At 44.2% G+C, this 17,262-nt stretch overlaps 1 protein-coding gene across 1 annotated transcript in view; it reads right to left on the minus strand.

The window, feature by feature from the left end:
• The window catches only part of HECW1 (HECT, C2 and WW domain containing E3 ubiquitin protein ligase 1), a 253,203-nt gene that overhangs the window by 112,577 nt on the left and 123,364 nt on the right, over positions 1-17,262 (minus strand). The window contains exons 6-8 of the mRNA XM_065883673.1: positions 8,675-8,817; positions 5,537-5,637; positions 2,618-3,901 (exon numbers count right to left, since the gene is read on the minus strand). Of these exons, the coding sequence (XP_065739745.1) occupies positions 2,618-3,901; positions 5,537-5,637; positions 8,675-8,817 (1,528 nt within the window). The remainder of the gene's footprint in view (positions 1-2,617; positions 3,902-5,536; positions 5,638-8,674; positions 8,818-17,262) is intronic.

Below are 17,262 nucleotides of genomic sequence, written 5' to 3' on the forward strand. Positions count from 1 at the left end.
CGCTTCATACGAATCACCTCATTGAATCTTTCCGATAACCCCTTAGGGTACATTCTACATTTGCACCCATTTTACACGTGAGGCTTGGAGCAGTTAGGTAACTTGGCTAAGGTGTCATGGCTGGGAAGTGGGGGGGACTGAATATAAACCCAGGGGAGCCTGATGGCAGGGCTGAGCTCATAATCATATTATGTTACTTTTTTCATTTGATCGGCAGGTTTTAAAAAACCATTTTATGTTGAGATTGAAAAACAAAGGTTTTTATGGAGGGAAAAGCAGCAAAAAGTAGATAAAGAAGACATCCCCCACGAACTGCTACAGACTCGTCTGCGTGGGCATGTATATAGTACATCTACCTTGGCTAACCTTGGGCAGGAATTTGCAATCTTCAAAGTCACGGTGAGGGGGCAGCAGAGACTCTTACGGGAGAAGAGAGCACACATGCATATAATCAGACACATGTGCTTTCTTGGAGCAGGTGCTCTTGGAAACATGGTGGTCAGCAGGGGACAGATCTGCCACGCCGATCCCATTAGCCCTGGGGACGCACTACCAAGGGAGAGAAGAACTGGCTGGAGAATGTCACATGCCAAGGTATGCACAGCTTTCATGAGATCAACGGTCCTTCCCAGGAATCCTCATGTTGCCCTTGGTAACCACCACAATGAAGCATGTAGGTGCTTCTTAACTTTTTCCGAGTTTACAGTCTGCAAAAAATTCAGGAAGCTAGAAATTTCTTTACAAACACAGATTTCCACTATGGCCCTGAAACACTTTCCTGTCCTTTCAGTTAAGGGGATGGCTTCCTCCTGCTGGACTGTTAGGCCCTCAAAGGCACGGGCAGTGTCTTTTTTTGTTGTTGTTGTTAAACATGCTTTTATATCAATGTATACTGAGTCAATTTTCAATTACCCATGTGTGGACTGTCTCCCAACATGGCGGTCAAAGTATACCCATTGGCTACAACGGGTCGACAAACTCCGAATCCAGCCTTGTTTTTATATGGCTCTGGGCTAAGAATGGTTATTACACTTCTAAAGGTAAAACTGTTTTTAAAAATACCCCTTGGGTGAGAAGAGTTTTTTGATTTTGCCTCTTGACCTACAAAGCCTAAAAGTTTTACTATCTGGCCCTTTAAAGAAAAAATTTGCTGAACTTTGGTCTAAACATTGCTGGCAGCTCCGAGTTATGCCGTTGTAGGGGTGTATCCCCCAAACTCCTTGTAATATACTTATTTGTAATTCTATTGTAATTATTGAGTTCCTTCCACACAGATCTACTGCTGAACCATCTTCCTGTGTCCAGCACAAAGCATCTGGCTCAGAACGAAGAAGGGACTCAGAACAACGTTGTTAAAGAAAGGAATTGTCCACGCCATTCTCACACTCACGGGTGCCTTTCCATATTGTATGTCACTATGGTTTTCCTCCCTGTGTCTCTTTATTACCAATTTCCTTGGGCTTCTCCTTATCCTACGTGCCACTTGCCCTCACCCCTTCTTTCTCTAAAATGTAGAATTGGGCGTTGTTAAGTACTTAAAATTATTTCTTTTAAGCTCGCGTTAGTTCCTGTAAAAGTTTGTAGGTGCCAGGCATTTGTTTAGGTGCTGAGAATTCAAACATAAAGAAGCTATAACTCTGGCCCTTGATGAGCTTGTAGTCTAGAGACAAGTCCAACGCATTTTGTCTGGAGGCTAATCTAAACAAATGAGAACAGCAAAATAGCAGAATCTATATTTTTCTCTTTTAAAACAACTGAATCATTTCCTATTATTATGTGACTTTTAAATGATTTCCCTTGATGTCACTGTCACTTGATTGGAAGGTAGTTCCCAATTCTGGATAAGGAAATGCAAATTAAATTTATATATGATTCCACAGGCATGACTAAGAAGGAAGGTCTTTGGTGAAGACACAGAATACGTTTTGACACTAAAGGGGGCACCTACTGGATTAGAATCTTACTTGAGACAAAGCGATTTACACATTCATGTTATTCTTCCCTTCCAATAGCCAAAATAGCCCCCAGACCCCCAAAACAACACAAAACAAAACCAACAATAACAGAATCGAGGAGACAGAAATCATGACACATACACATAGGCTATACATATCCATTTGTACACAGGTTAGCTAAACGCTAAAACAGGTAATCTCAATGTTCTTCCAGTTATATTAACTTACTGCGAATCTTCAGTAAGTTTTGGGGATCAGCAGATGCTGACACATTACCCACCTAATGTTGATGATCATTTCCTGCTTATATCATTTGATACTAACCTCGAGGCTCTGGTTGTTGTCAAGACTAGAGGGTAATATGTACCCTATAACCAGTGATTAGTCAAAACCAAGATGCACACATACAAGTACACGCTCACATCCAACTAGCTGTAATTCCTGGTGTGTATCTGGGCAGTGGTGGGGTGTCAGCTACCCACAGTCTGGAATACTGACATACACATACACACGTGCACACATGTACGTACAGGACAGGCACACAGCTGCTGCAACAGCCTCATTTGGGACTGACCCTCTCCCTCTTGTTTTGAAACCATGTTGGCGAGACCTGCGTCCCCCTGGTGGTCCTATTTTCCCTCTGATCGGGTGTGAGGTCTAACCTTCTCTCCGACTGCTCGGCCCTGCCACGGGGGACTCCAGACCTTCCACGGTTCTGGCCACGCTCCCGGTGGCGGCAGCCGACTCGTCTTGCCACCCGGCGCCTTTCGCCGACTCCGGCTCCAGCTCCGGGCTCTGCACCGAGTCGGGCACCGACTCGAAGGCGCTGTTCTCCTCCTCCTCGTCGTCATCCTGGGAGGAGAAGACGGTGCTCTCGGAGATCTTGGCGCTGTCCACGGAGGAGAAGCGGGTGTGGCTGGCGAACCTGCTGCCGTTGTAGCAGGAGGGGCTGTAGCAGGAGGCGCTGTAGCACGAGCTGCTGTAGCACGAGCTGCTGTAGCACGACGTGCTGTAGCACGAGGGGCTGCAGCAGGATGCGTCGCAGCCCTCGCAGCTGTGGTCCCCGCCCTGCCGCGGGCTGGAGTCGCTCTCGCTCCCCGTGCTGGGGAGCGTGTCGCCACCTGGGACAGAGCCGTTGGCCAAGCCCGAGTGGCCCGGGGGCGCCGTGCCTGGAGTGGCCCCCTCGGGGGCCTCTCCATCCTCTTCCGGGGGAGGCGGCTCGGCGGCGACCGTGTCCACCTCGCTGAGCGCCTCCTTCTCCGAGGCATCCTTGAGGGTGGCCTCCTCCTCCGCGCCATCGTCGTCTGCGCTGCCGCCCTGCGCGGACGGCAGGCTGTGCAGCAGCGTGTGGAGGCGGATGTAGTGGGTCCGAGGCGTCTCGGGCTCCCCGCAGGCGGACGCGATCACCGTCTCCAGCTCAGACACAGGCAGGGAGCACGGCCTGCTTTTCCTCTTCACCGAAGCCCGCAGCTGCAGCCTGTCCTCCTCCTGCCCGCCAGCCCGGCTCTCTGTCGCCGCCTCCTGGGCCACTGGCTCCCCGGGGCTGCCCGGGGCTCGACCGTCCTCCAGCAGCCCGGGTAGGGCCGCCTCCCCACCCAAGTCCAGCCGCTCGGCCAGTTCTTCCGCGCTCAGGGCGGGCTCCGTGTCCTCTGGCCAGGGGGCCAGAAGCTCCCCAGCCGCCTCAGGCCTCTCACAGACCGTGCCATCATCTCCTGCCTCCGTGGTACCTGCGGCGGCCTCAACCGGATTGGCAAGCTCCAGGCTCTCGTTCCCTGCAGGGCCCACCGCGCTGCCCTGGCTCAGCTGCTCTGGCCCTGAGGTCCCCGAGGGCTCTGGTGCATTAGTGCAAGGGGGCTCCCCACGGCTGCTTGCCACCAGGCTATTCACGGGGCTGTCCTGGATTTCTGCAGACTCAGGTTCGGCACTCAGGGAAATCTCCTCATCATCTACAGACAAGAAGAAAATGTCACTGTAGTGTTAGCCTGCTCCGGGGGACTGAGCCGTCCTAGGGATTTCTGCCTTAGGATATCGGATGTAGGGGTTGATGAGGGTTTCCCGTTGGCCAAAGCTCTGCTAAAAATACTGCAAGAATGAGTTCTCCTTATGTTAAGGACGACTTGCAGCCATGATATATTTGAGAATTCTGTTTCAAGGAACTTCATTTTTTGGTTAAAATACCCAAAGCCTAGCATTACCCCAGTTCCAGGCACATAAATGTTTGCTACATGGAAGACCTCAGAGATGGGGGGCACGGTTTATAGTTCCTTGCTGGCTCCAGGCAGGACTAATTATATTGGTTCAGGGTGTTTACTATGGCTGGGTCCCGCAGGGTGGCAGAATGGGGTTCTTAGGTGACGAGAGAGAAGGAAAGGCCAATGATGGGAGCAACCACAGTCATTCAGTGGCTCAGACTGGAAGGTTTCCAACATACGGAGGTTACTGCAGTGGAGGATAAACCAGGTCTCCATACCAAGCACCCATTCAACGAGTAGCAAGCATGGTTTACCTCTACCTTCCCCCAGTTGCTCTATTGCATCCCTGCCAGATAGGAATTCCCATTTCAAGCCCTAGTGCTATTCACTCATCCAAGAAAAGCAATCTCTCTGGTGCACTATAAAGCTGTCCTTACTGAAGGAAGAGTCAGTTTTATTCTCAGAATGTAGAAAATGCTGGATTTGAAAGGACGAAACAGTCAAGTGTTTTCTTACAATCTGCTTTGTATATTGGGCGTAGAAAAGTGCAACTTTTGTTTGATGAGCGGGCAGTGATAAACTTCAGACCCTGAATTCTCAGAAGCTATATTAGCTTTAATGGCAGCCTATAAACGTGGCCCAGGAGGACCAGACAATTCTCAGTGTGATCTACACTGACGAGGGGGCTTGTAGGAGGAAAGCAAGAGGGGAATTAAGAGGCATCTCATCATTCTTATTTGGAGATATGTTTTGGCCTGAAAAACTGAACACGGGATGATTCTCAAGTTTTCTGTCCAACTTACAGTTTCCATTTTTCCTGCGATATTGTAAAAATCCACTGGGTAATCACAGTTCAACACTACGACACGTATCGCATTCATTCACTCACTCATGTATGTAATGATTCAATATCTGTTGAGCAAGTCCTATGTGGATGCTGGGAGTAAAATGATAAATTAGACATGGCTCCATACCCACGTTGGCCTCTTTGTCAATTCCCACTCGAGTGCCTAACCCTCTACCTTTGGATCACCGAATGAAGAGGAGCCTCTCAATCAAGGGGACAGCAGAGACTTCCCTGGTGGTCCAATGGTTAGGACTCTGTGCTTCCACTGCAGGGGGCCTGGGTTTGATCCCTGGTCGGGGAACTAAGATCCCACGAGCCATGTGATGTGGCCAAAAAATAAAAATAGAAAACATAAAAAGGGGGACAGCAACCTGGCTTCCAGAACAGATCACTGGCTTCTAGGCCTCAAATGGAGAAGATGGATAGAGAACCATAAAACCTAGGACATGTCTGGAGAGAACAATGGTTATTGTATTTTGGGGAAAGGAACCATGCCATGACACTCGGCTAGGACAACACATGAAAGTACATGCTGAAAATACCTGGGTGGATGGAGGAAGTGATCTCAAATCGGAATTGCAGCTGTCCACTCACATGATCTGTTGGAAGCCTGCGGCCAAGTGTGTAGCTGACCACCCTGTCCCTAGAAGGAAATAAGCACAGATCTGGTTAATATCTGTCCTCCTAAAGACCACGCAGTGTGCTTTCTGTGTCAGTGGGCGAAGTAGCCAAGCCCAGGGAGGCCCTGCTATTAGGAGGTGGTGATCTGCTCGGGTACATATGAGATGGTCCTAAGGGAACGATGGGAAAGTACATCTGCTCAACAGCGATGAAAACCTTCAAGAAAATCCTTATCGAGTACTCCTAAGCAGGGATCGGGAAACTACAGCCCACGGGCCAAATCTGGCCCATCACTTGTTTTCATAAGGCCATGAGCTTTTTACATTTTTAAATAGTTGGAAAAAAAGCAAAGGAAGAGTAGTATTTTGTGACATGTGAAAATGATACGAAATTCAAATTTCAGTTTCCATAAATAAAAGTTTTATTAGAATGCAACCTTGCTTATTATTAAGTTTACTTCTTGTCTGGGCTGACTTCATGCTACAATGGCAGAGCTGAACAGTTGGGACAGAAACCATATGGCTTATACAGCCTGAAACATTTACTATCTGGCTCCTTATAGAAAGTTTGCCAACCTGTGTTCTAGAGAAAAAAAGAAAAGAAGAAAAGATATGGATATCCTTTGCTTGCTTTTCCTGTGCAGGGTGATATTTTCCAAATATGCCCTTAATAATAGTGTCAGCAGCAGATGCGTGTCTTGCGATATCTATCTATCTATCTATATCTAATATCTATGGAAGGATGCTGTCCTGGTTACCAGAGACCCTGTGGAGCAGTTCAGAAAGGGACCTGCTGCAGAACGGAGCAAAGCAAGACTTATGGGCTGGGTCCACTGGCCCATGACCTCTGATTACACCAACTCCAGGGTCCCACAGAGAGACTCTGAAACTCCACCCTGGGCTCTGGCACCATTCCTTCTTCCGACTCAAGGCAATTTTTAATTACTAGGAAGACAATTATCCAGGGAGAAATCAACCTGAAACTTTGCTATTATAGTTTCATCAACAATGCAGCTTCAGCAGAGCACATGGTCCCCAACCTTCGCCTAAATAGGAAGCGGGATTACCTTGGGATATTCAGAAATGAACAAATCCACTCTATCCAATAATAACAAAGACATATTCCCAAACCAGTTGTTACTTAGATAATTCTGTATTCACTCCATTTATTCATTTGTGACATTCAAATAAAAAGATAAGTCACTGGCTGCTAGTGTTTTAATGTTTCTTCCTAGAAAGCACCAGCATTATGAAACAACGTATATCCCAGGGATCCACTGACTTAGTATTTCTATTTGGGAAGCCCTGGTTTCATGCTTGGAGTTTCTAGGAAGCCCACTGAATAAAGCATTATATGCAGGGAAAATAGAATGAGCTACAATACTGACATGGGCCTTGGTCAATATTATGAGGTAGGTCTACTAGGACCATAAGAGATCCTGAACCCCAAACCTCGCCGGAATCAGAGGAGGCCTAAAGACCATCAGACAGTGAGACAAAAATTAAATGGATCACGCTTTGCATTTGTTTTCCACGTTTTTCTTTCCTTTGCTTTCCACTCAGTTTATCAACAAATATGTTTTGAGCCTCTCCCATGTCAAAAGTGCTTCTGGTGATACACAGCAGGTAGTGCATACCGCTGCCTTTAGATAGCTTACATCCAGCTGGGGGCATGAGGCAGGACCACTACATAAAGTGTAGTGATACATAAAGCGGTGATATTTCCAATGTGAGGCTGAGGCAGGCATGGGTAGAGGACTTGAGGGAGGCAGACAGCCAGGCAGAGAGCTGCGGGCTGCGATGTTACAGGCCAAGGGATTGAGGGAGCTTTCTGAGCTTTATTTTAGAAATTTTTTTTTGGCCGCACAGCACGGCATGGGGGTCTTAGTTCCCCGACCAGGGATGGAACCCACGCCCTCTACAGTGGAAGCGCGTACTCCTAACCACTGGACCGCCCGGAAAGTCCCATGAGCTGCCTTTATTTTAAAAGGCATACAGTTTGCTATTTTAAAAATGAACAGTTTGGAATCATTTAGTCCCTATGTGCCACAGACAGCTTTATGTTCTTTAGGTATATTTTTGTTTGTTTGTTTGAGTGGAAAATGCAAACACCTTGTTTGACACACGACTGTAGCTTCGTAAATGTCAACTCCCTTTGGCTTGAGAATTAACACGTGTCTACGTGCACACAGCTGCACACACGCTATCAGGTTCTGATTACATGTCCCTATGATAACTGTGAGTGATTCCAAAGTCCTTCTGAAAATCCAAAGAGCTTTAAGTTAAGACCCTTGGAAATTCTGCATAATTTTCCTCTTTCCTTTGATATCATTCTAAGTATTGCATTGAGGCATATCTATGACCAGAGAGTCTTTACAAACTTAGTTGACTAAGTCTTTTCAAACTTAGTCAACTTTTCAAACATAGTTGCCATTACCTATGGAAATACATATTACGTACAAGGATTTTATCTGGTCAGAGTTTAATGAGAACCCTGAATGGACACGAATGTAGAAGACACAAAACACAGAAACATATTCTCATATACAACTGAACTATGCAAGCAACGTAACTGTGGCTGCACCATAAGGATTCACGCTTTTAAATTTCATACATATTATCTAGCATTTTCTGTAAATACTAGTGTTTTCTAAGGCACTCTGGTCTAGTAACCCAGCATTTCATCTTGTTATGGAAATGTCACAAATGATTAAATCCTACACACAAGACAGGCATATGAATGAAATGTTATCCTTTGTAGTAAAACAAATTTTAATTTCTATCTGTACAGAAAAAATGCTGCATTAAGGGCTTCTTTCACTATAGTGTCTTAGGAATTTTTACTCGCTTGCATAAGTAACCAGTGGTATGCAAACTAGGGGAAAGAGAAGGGTCTGTTTAATTAAATGTTGTAGCTCAACAACATAATTAATGGGAGAAGCCAAGGAAATACAGCACCACCTTTTCAGTTCAAGTCTCTATGAGACTGTATTGTTGCCTCCCTTGGGCCTGGCCTGCTGGCTGTTGCCTAGTGATACTGAGCCCTTGGTCAAGGTTTACCCTATGGCATGTCTTTCCAGGAGTCTCTGAACGGGCATCGACAGCTTTCCCAAGAAGCGCTTGATGATGGGGCGGCTCTTGGCAAACTTGTCCTTCACCTCAATTTCCAGCACATCAGTGGGCAAGGACACAAAGCTGAATTGCTGCAATGAAAAAACATGTGGCATCAAATAATTGCAAGGTGAGAGAGCTGGTCAGTCCCCAGTCCATCTGCTTTGAATGATGTCATGTCAAACACCCCAGTAGCAATATCTCTATCTATCTATCTAACTGTCTATCTATCTATCTATCTCAACCTATCTCTATCTATCTATCTCAAGGTTTTAGAAATGCTGCGAACCCTGTTTATTCAATAAATGAATAATGTCTTCTCAGTGCTTAAAAATAAGGTCCTTTTTTTTTTGGCCACTTGGCTTGCAGGATCTTAGTTCCCTGACCAGGGATCGAACCCGTGCCCCCTGCAGTGGAAGTGTGGAGTTCTAACCACTGGACTGCCAGGGAATTCCCTAAAAATAAGGTTATTCTTGGAGATTCAAATAATAAAATCAACTCACTTTAAAGGGAAAGAATGCTACCCAGGCCTCACCATACTTGACTGAAGGTATCAACCTACTTAAAGAAAGAACAAGCAAAGCTCACCTATAATTAAGGAAATGCTCAAATCAACAATGTAATACCTTTTTCTTCATGATTATAATGGCAGAGATTTTTAAAAGTTTGATCATACACCGCCTTCTGGAAAGTGGGAAGGGACACGAACTCTCACACTGTATTGATGGAAATGCAAATTGATCGGACCCTTGGGAAGGGAATTGGTAATATTTTTTGGCATTTAAACTACAAACTCCCTTCAACCCAGAATTCTACTTCTAGGAATTTCCTCTCTGGATTAACTTGTACGAGTGTGCAAAATACATATCTTTTATAAGGATGTTCAACAGAGTGTTATAAACAATTACAAAAGGCTGGAAAGATTTAAAATACGCCCACCAACAGGAAACCAGCTAAATGAAGGATGGTAAGTTTTTGAAACAGAGAACTCTGCTGCCATTCAAAAGAAATAGGTAAATTTCTCTCCTGCAAAATAAATATGTTCTGACATGAAATAATACCTGACAAATTAAGTGAAAAAAGGCAAGATGTAGAAAAACGTGAAGAGTGGGATTCCCTTTGTATTTTGAGTTGCAGAGAAAATGCCTGGAGGGTACAATCCAAACTGAACTTGAGGATGTGGGCTCATGGTGGGGTTGGTGGGGAGAGAAAGCAGATCTTTTTCCTTCTGTTGTAAACTGTTCATTTTTTAAATAGCATACTGTAGGGCTTTGAAAATAAAGGCGACGACAATTAAAGGCAGACTGTTATCATCAGAAGTTGGCTTGGCTATCAGTAAGTGTAGAAAAGGAGAGAGAGGAAAATATTTTCATTGCCCAGCTCAGGCTCTCTGGGAGGGGGGAGTTGATTAAAAGTTATAGCACCCTTAATTGAGGGTTGTGAAACAGCTAAAATATATAACGACTTTCTTTTATTCTGATTAATTCCTAACAGCATTCTTTTCACCTTAGTTGATTTCTAATTTCAGAGGTTAAATATGTCAGGCATACCAATGTTAATATCCCCTCCGTACCAGTCAGTATGGGCTGGGGTATGCTGCAGTAACCACCCAATTCCACATCTCAGTGACTTATGGTAGCAAAGTTTTTTCCTTGCTCACACTGTCATTGTGGGCCGGCAGAGGGCGCTGCTCATTAGTCACTCAGGGAGCCAGACTGACGGAGCAGACACACTCTCTAACACTGCCAGCCACGGTGACAGCAGGAGAGAGAACTGTGGAGGGTTTTCCTCCTGCAAAAAAGTATTCACGTTCAAACCCAAGTCTTCGTCACAACTAGACACACACCCCTGCCACCCCTCGGGAATAGGAAGTATGATCCTACCGTATGTCTGGGATATAGAGAACAGAAATATTTGGCAAACAGCAATAATGGCTTCCACACCCTCCCTCCATATGGCGCTTCTAGTTTCCATCACAAATTAGTTTTACTTAACAACCATATATTTCCTAAGAACCAATCATTTTTGGTACTGACAAAACTGAATTTACGGGTATGCTAAGCTTGAGGATCAAACCCAGGAATCAGTTTGATTCACCTCTAAGGAGGCCTGTGAGCATCCAGGCTCCCAACTACCTCGGGTCCCAAACTTCCATTTCTTCTGCCTAGTAATTCCATTCTGAAGTGTACTATAATGGATCTCCTAACCTAAAAGCTCAACCATAGGCTAGGCACATTGTAGTATATGTATATGACAGAATACTTTATAATTTTCTAAATTACAATAATTTATATCATGATTGTACCTAAATATGCAATTACAATTCTAACACATTAAATGACAATAAGATAGAAAATGCTGATTTTCCAACGCTAAGCGACAAGAGCAAGGAGCAGGTAGCTCGTGATCACAGTAACGTGAATGAAATGAATAGAAAAAAGACTGGAAAGAATTACAACAAATTTCAACAGCAGTTGCTTTACCAAGTAAGATTATGTCCCCCACCCGTTTCTTTCTGTGATGAACATGTATTATTTTTATAACGAAAAACGTAACCACCTTTAGTAAAACGAGTATTTCTGGCACTAGCAGCCTGCATGGGACACGAAAGTCAGCTTACTAAGACGTTCTCTGAAACTTGGTGGTAAATCCTGAGCTCTTTTCCTCCCTCCACAAAGACTTCCTTCGCAGCCTCTCTTCACAAATCCACCCCTTCATGGCTGGCATCAACCCCTCCCCACCAGGCCCTTACTTCCATGCCATGGTTACTGGAGTCCAGGTAAACTTCCAGGTAGGTCGGGTTCTTCTTTTTTTAAAAAAATTTTTATTGGAGTATAGTTGACTTACAATGATGTGTTAGTTTCAGGTGTACAGCAAAGTGAATCAGTTATACATATATATATATATATATATGTCCATTCTCTTTCAGATTCTTTTCCCATATAGGTTACTACAGAACTTGAGTAGAGTTCCCTGTGCTATACAGGTCAGGTTCTTTTAAGAACCAGTGAGCAGCTCGAAAAATATAAAAGTCTGCCTATTCCTGAGCAAGCTATTTGCACCCGTGAGTCTGAAGCCAGGGTGATGAATTTTGTCTGGCTGCTGACCTCGCTCTTACTTTGAGCCCCTGAAGAACTTGCGGAGTGAGGTGGACTTGGCTTTTTTCCCTAGATCTGCGCATCTAAGTTCTTGACTTTCTCATGCATGATCTCACTGAACCTCAGCATCTTCAACTGTAGACTAGGAAAAGAAGGTTCATGTTGTGTAAGATTAAACTGCATCTTTTCCTCTCCATTCCTGGTCTATCCAGATTCTACCTGCCCCATCCTCTAATATTTCCTTCTCCTTTTGACTCTTTAATTATTGGACTTCTTTCAAATCTACGACCTTATTTCAGCTGGTCCTTAACAACCAGTAAGTCTATACAAGTGATTGTAGTATCCGTAAACCAGGTTCAAATGCCTAGTGCACAGACAGAAGCTACAGTTCTCCTACTACTAATGCCCACTCTGTCTTTCCATCCAGAGAAATGGCCTGGTTAACGGTCAAAAGAAAAACCTGTGAACTATGTCTGCAAAGGATTAAAAAAATAGATGCATTATTGATCCAAGCCCCCGCTCTTTGTGGAATTCTGTCACCTCGCATCCTAGCTCATCTGTGAAGGAAACGGATGTGGCAAATGACAAAGCCAATCCTGGATCCTTAGGGATTGGAAGTCCGGCCATTTCCCACATCATCCTCCTTGAGGATGCTTGAGAGCTTCTAAGGGTAACTGTACTCCATGCTTGGACCAATCAATCAATAAATGGCTCCCTATCTCTGCATGAGTCCTGAAACTATCCTAGATAAAGGAACCCCTGGTGTCTTGAGGGTCAGAGAGTAAAGTTCCATAAGTCACCTTTCCATTAGAACATCAAGTTCGGAATTCTCTCTCTTGGCTGCACTGGAGGAACCAACTGTCAGACCTCTTATAATTGGCAACAATGGCAGGAAGAAAGCAGTACGAGGCCCAATGCCGGGGCATGAGCTGGAAAGACACATACAGTATTCTTACAGCATCAATCCTCCTTTTGGTTTTGTTTCAGCACCAGGTTGTGGGACTCTTACTTTTGCTTTGGGCCATTGGTACTTAGCCCTGGCTCCCATTAGAATCATCTGGGGAGCTTTAACAAAAATACCCATTACTGGATCCCATCCTTGACTAATTAAATTAGATCCCCTTGGGGGTAGAGCTGGGTACTGGTAGTGTTTCTAGCTTCCCAGATTACTCGACCATGCCACCAGAGTGGAGAATCACAGTCCCCACAATAATAATCCATTCTAACGTAGAATAATCTCATTGTTATAAAAATATTTCTTAGATCAAATCTAAGAATATTTAGCCCAGTGATTCATAACATATTCTTCAAATCCCAGCTTAGTAGTACTATTAAATTTAATAATATTTATTTTTTAATAATAATATTTAGTGTTTTGGTCTTGGCATTCTTATTAATAGCAGGAGACGGTAGTGGGCCTCTATCCAATACATGCCAGTAATACCCTGCTAGTTGTGATGACCAAAAATGACTCCAATCATTGCTCAATGTCTCCTGGGGGCAAAACTGCCCTTGTTGAGAACCACCGATGTAGGCCTACCTTCTTCAGTTTTCCAGAGAGATGTTAGACTAGTGTTGCAATATATGGGGGTATCTATTTATTTTGGTTTGCATTGTTACTCAATAGGCCACTTACAGAAATAAGATGCTTTATTTATTTATTATATTGTATCTTGCTTCAGAAAAGACACGGGGTAGATCTTCTATAAACAGAATTTCTGTAAACTGAACTTAATGAAATAAAAACAAAGTAGAGAACCAAAAGAAATATTAAATTAGGAATTATGTTAAACTATAGCAGCAGTTCCATAATGGGCAAGGCTCAGCCTGATGGACAGGTACAGAGAAGGGGTGGCGATGGTGGTGGGGAGAAGGCTAATGAACAGGTAGAGACAACTTCCCAGAGGAGGCGATGCCTTAACTAAGTCATAACAGTTAAGTAGGCATCAGCTGGATGAAGAAGGTGTGGGAGGAATATTCCAGGGAGAGAGGACACTATTGGCAAAAGGCTGAAGTTCACAGAATGCACGGGTCCCTTTGGGAAATGTGGGTGCCTCACTGTGTCTGGATCATAGAAGGGGTCAACTTATGAGAGGAAACTGGATAGATAAGCAGGATCCAGCTCACAAACACCTTCCTGGACAGAGCCTAGACTTATCCCAAAGGCATCTGGGAACAATGGAACTGAATTATGCAAATGACACACTCAGATGTGCATTTCAGAAAAGTCACTGTAGTAGTGCTGAGGAGGTGTCCATGGATGGTCAGGCCAGGAGGGAGACAGACCAGGTGAAACAACGGAGAAGTGAGGAGGAAGCCTGGCAGGGAAGGAGGAAAGGGGTGGCAGATTTGTGGACTGGCTAAATGTCAGTGAGAGCCACGGCATGTGGGAGAGGAAGAGACCTCAAGTTCCCAAGGCTGGATTTGCAAGACTGAGGGCATGTGGGAGGATTAATAGCTAGAAGAGAGGGGATGAGTGATTGAATATCCCAAAGCAATGAAGGTACAGAATGATGGAAACAGGGGTTGGTTATGGAAGGATATTAGGTTGTAAAGAGACAGCTGGGGAGCTTGTGATGTTTTCACATGATCGAAGGTGTAAGCATTGGAATGGATGGCTGGTGATAAATGGAAGTAAAGGTCAATGGGATCGAGGATGTTAAGGAAATTAGGTCATTCATGTGGACTCTGTGATCATCCAGGAGAATGGTTGGTCTTGGGTAGAAAGGGAAGACGGTGGTGCCACAGGTAGAAAGGATAAGTTGTAGCTGAGTAACTAATGGGACCCATTAGTGCCTTGATGTAGCCAAAACAATAAGGACATCAGTGTGAGAGGGGACACTATAATCAAACATGAAGAAATATTTGTGGGAAGTTTCAGAGAAATGTTCAACATGATTTGGAAAGTATTTTCAGAATTTAGGGGCAGGTATGATAAAAGATGCTCCCAGTCTGAGAGAGCAGAAGTGCAGTTGATTCATTTATGTCCACTCATAAACTTCCGGAAGTCGGGATAGGTTGAGACGGGAAAAGTGGTAGGGATGGTTGACTTGTTTTGGGTCATGTTACATTTGAAGAGGTAGGAGGATGTTGAGGAGTAAGGCAGGAATACCAACGCGAAGCCAAGACGGAGGAGTGGTCCTAACTGTTGTGTGAAATAGGTCATGATATGCAGTTAGAGGGGCATCTAGTTTTGCCTCTCTTCTCTTGCAGACATAAGGGGAAAATAAAACACCAACTCCATTCACAAGAGGCTGCCTGGTGCGATTCAGCCAACACCATTATTCATTACTAATGAAAGTTGAATGGACTAGGCTTAGTGCTTCCTGTGCAAAGGTTCTCCAAGGAGAAGGAAAGTAGGAAGGAGCATGCAAACTGCAGCTACTCTTCCTTAGAACCTTGCATGGTATGTGACTTTCAATTCAGGTGGCACTATTCATTGAGCTTAAAAATGATACTCAAAAATAGTGCTGCCTAAAGTCAAGGATAACAAAAGAAAACAACTTCACTAGCAGAGCAATCATTGAGTCAGGAGCAATGTTTTTCTCTCACTAGCAATGTCACAGCGTTTTATATTTAGAGGTGATGCTCTTGGACTCTGGGCATAGGAGACCTACCCCTCCAAGCAGTGTGTAGCCTGACTCTACCCCAGGAAGGACATGCCAGAATCTTGTTGAGATGTGAGCCTTGTATCTGCAGAGAATCTAACTGCTTTGAATAATAAAGGCTGCTCTTACAAATCTGTGGTATATGGAACGTTTACATTTCTTCTTATGCATAAGAACAAGGGAACTGGTCTTGACTGGGCCTCCACCATCTCCATATCAGGCACTGAGAAAACTCAGCCACAGAAAACAATATTATTAATTTTATTTGCAGGCACTGCTGTGGCAAAATTAGGCCAAGATTTAGTCTTGGCAGAGTGGGAAGCAAGGTCTGCAAGTGTGTGCTTGTAAATATGTAATGTTATATACTTTTATACTATATATAAAATACATCAAATACAAAAGTATGTATTATACTTACATGTATTCTATCTATATCTGTATCTATGTCCATATTCTTAACCACAGGTGTCCTTAACCCCCAGGCCACATACCAATACCGGTCTGTGGCCTGTTCGGAACTGGGCTACACAGTAGGAGGTGAGCAGCAGGTGAGTGAGTGAAGCTTCATCTGTATTTACAGCCGCTCCCCATCGCAGGTGAGTGAGTGAAGCTTCATCTGTATGTACAGCCGCTCCCCATCGCTCGCATTACTGCCTGAGCTCCGCCTTCTGCCAGCATTATGGCGAGTTGTATAATTATTTCATTATATATTACAATGTAATAATAATAGAAATAAAGTACACAATAAATGTAATGTGCTTGAATCATCCCGAAACCACGCCCCTCCCTCCCCGGTCCATGGGAAAATTGTGTTCCACGAAACCAATCCCTGGTGTCAAAAAGGTTGGGGACCACATCTACATGTCTAAGTCTTTTGCTTCTGAAGATGATTCATTTCAATGCCTATAAAAAAGGAATAGGATTAGATTACTAGATTGAAAACCAAGAAGACCAAAATTTGCTGTGTGATCGTAAGCCACTTAATCAACCTTTCTATGTCTACTTTATAGTACCCCTAACAGAGAAGAAGCACCGTCTGCACAGGCTTTGTGGGTAAATTGTCATCTTCACTGTGCAGTTCCTCAAATGCATACCTTGGTCATCCCTGCATGTTCTTTGTACCTTTAGGAGCCTATATTGAATCAGTCATTGAATCTAAACTCTCTAGAGTCTGTTCTCTCCTCCCCACTTCTGCTGCCGCTGGCCAATGTCATTCCCTGCCGGTGGAATAACCTCTTAACTGGTCTCCCAGTCTTCAGCTTCTCTCTTACAGTGGCCAGTAAAGTTATGTCTCTGAAACACAGATTTGGTCCTTTCGTTCTCTTGCAGAATTAACTTCCCTTGATTTTTTTCTCACTCACGGGATGAAATCCAAATTTCCCAATGACGTGTTTGGTTCGTGCCAATCTTTCCACCTTCACTTATTATACTCATTCCCTGGCAACTTCATTTTCTTTCACACATTTCCACCGACTTACTGTTTTCCTAGAAGGTGTTCTTTCCCAACTTCCTGGCCATGCCAAACTCCTACTCATCCTTTAAACACCCATTCAAATAAAATTTCTTCTGTGAAGCCTTTTCTGACTTTGGGAACCACCAACAGAGACAGCTGTTTTTTCTTCTGCTTCCATATCTCCTCTATAGTTTTTATTTTCTTGTGGTTAATAAGGATGCACACAGAAATGTGTAATTTGAATATGGAAATGAACATGGACAAGAGAGGGAATCAGTGACTGGCTACTCCTGGAGGTATTTCCACCAGAAGTCACATATTGATGCTGCAAAAGTGGAATATAATACAAGCTTGTGTGTAATCTAAAATGCAGTCCCT

Source organism: Phocoena phocoena, chromosome 9, assembly GCF_963924675.1.
Source record: "Phocoena phocoena chromosome 9, mPhoPho1.1, whole genome shotgun sequence".
Taxonomy (NCBI): Eukaryota; Metazoa; Chordata; class Mammalia; order Artiodactyla; family Phocoenidae; genus Phocoena; species Phocoena phocoena.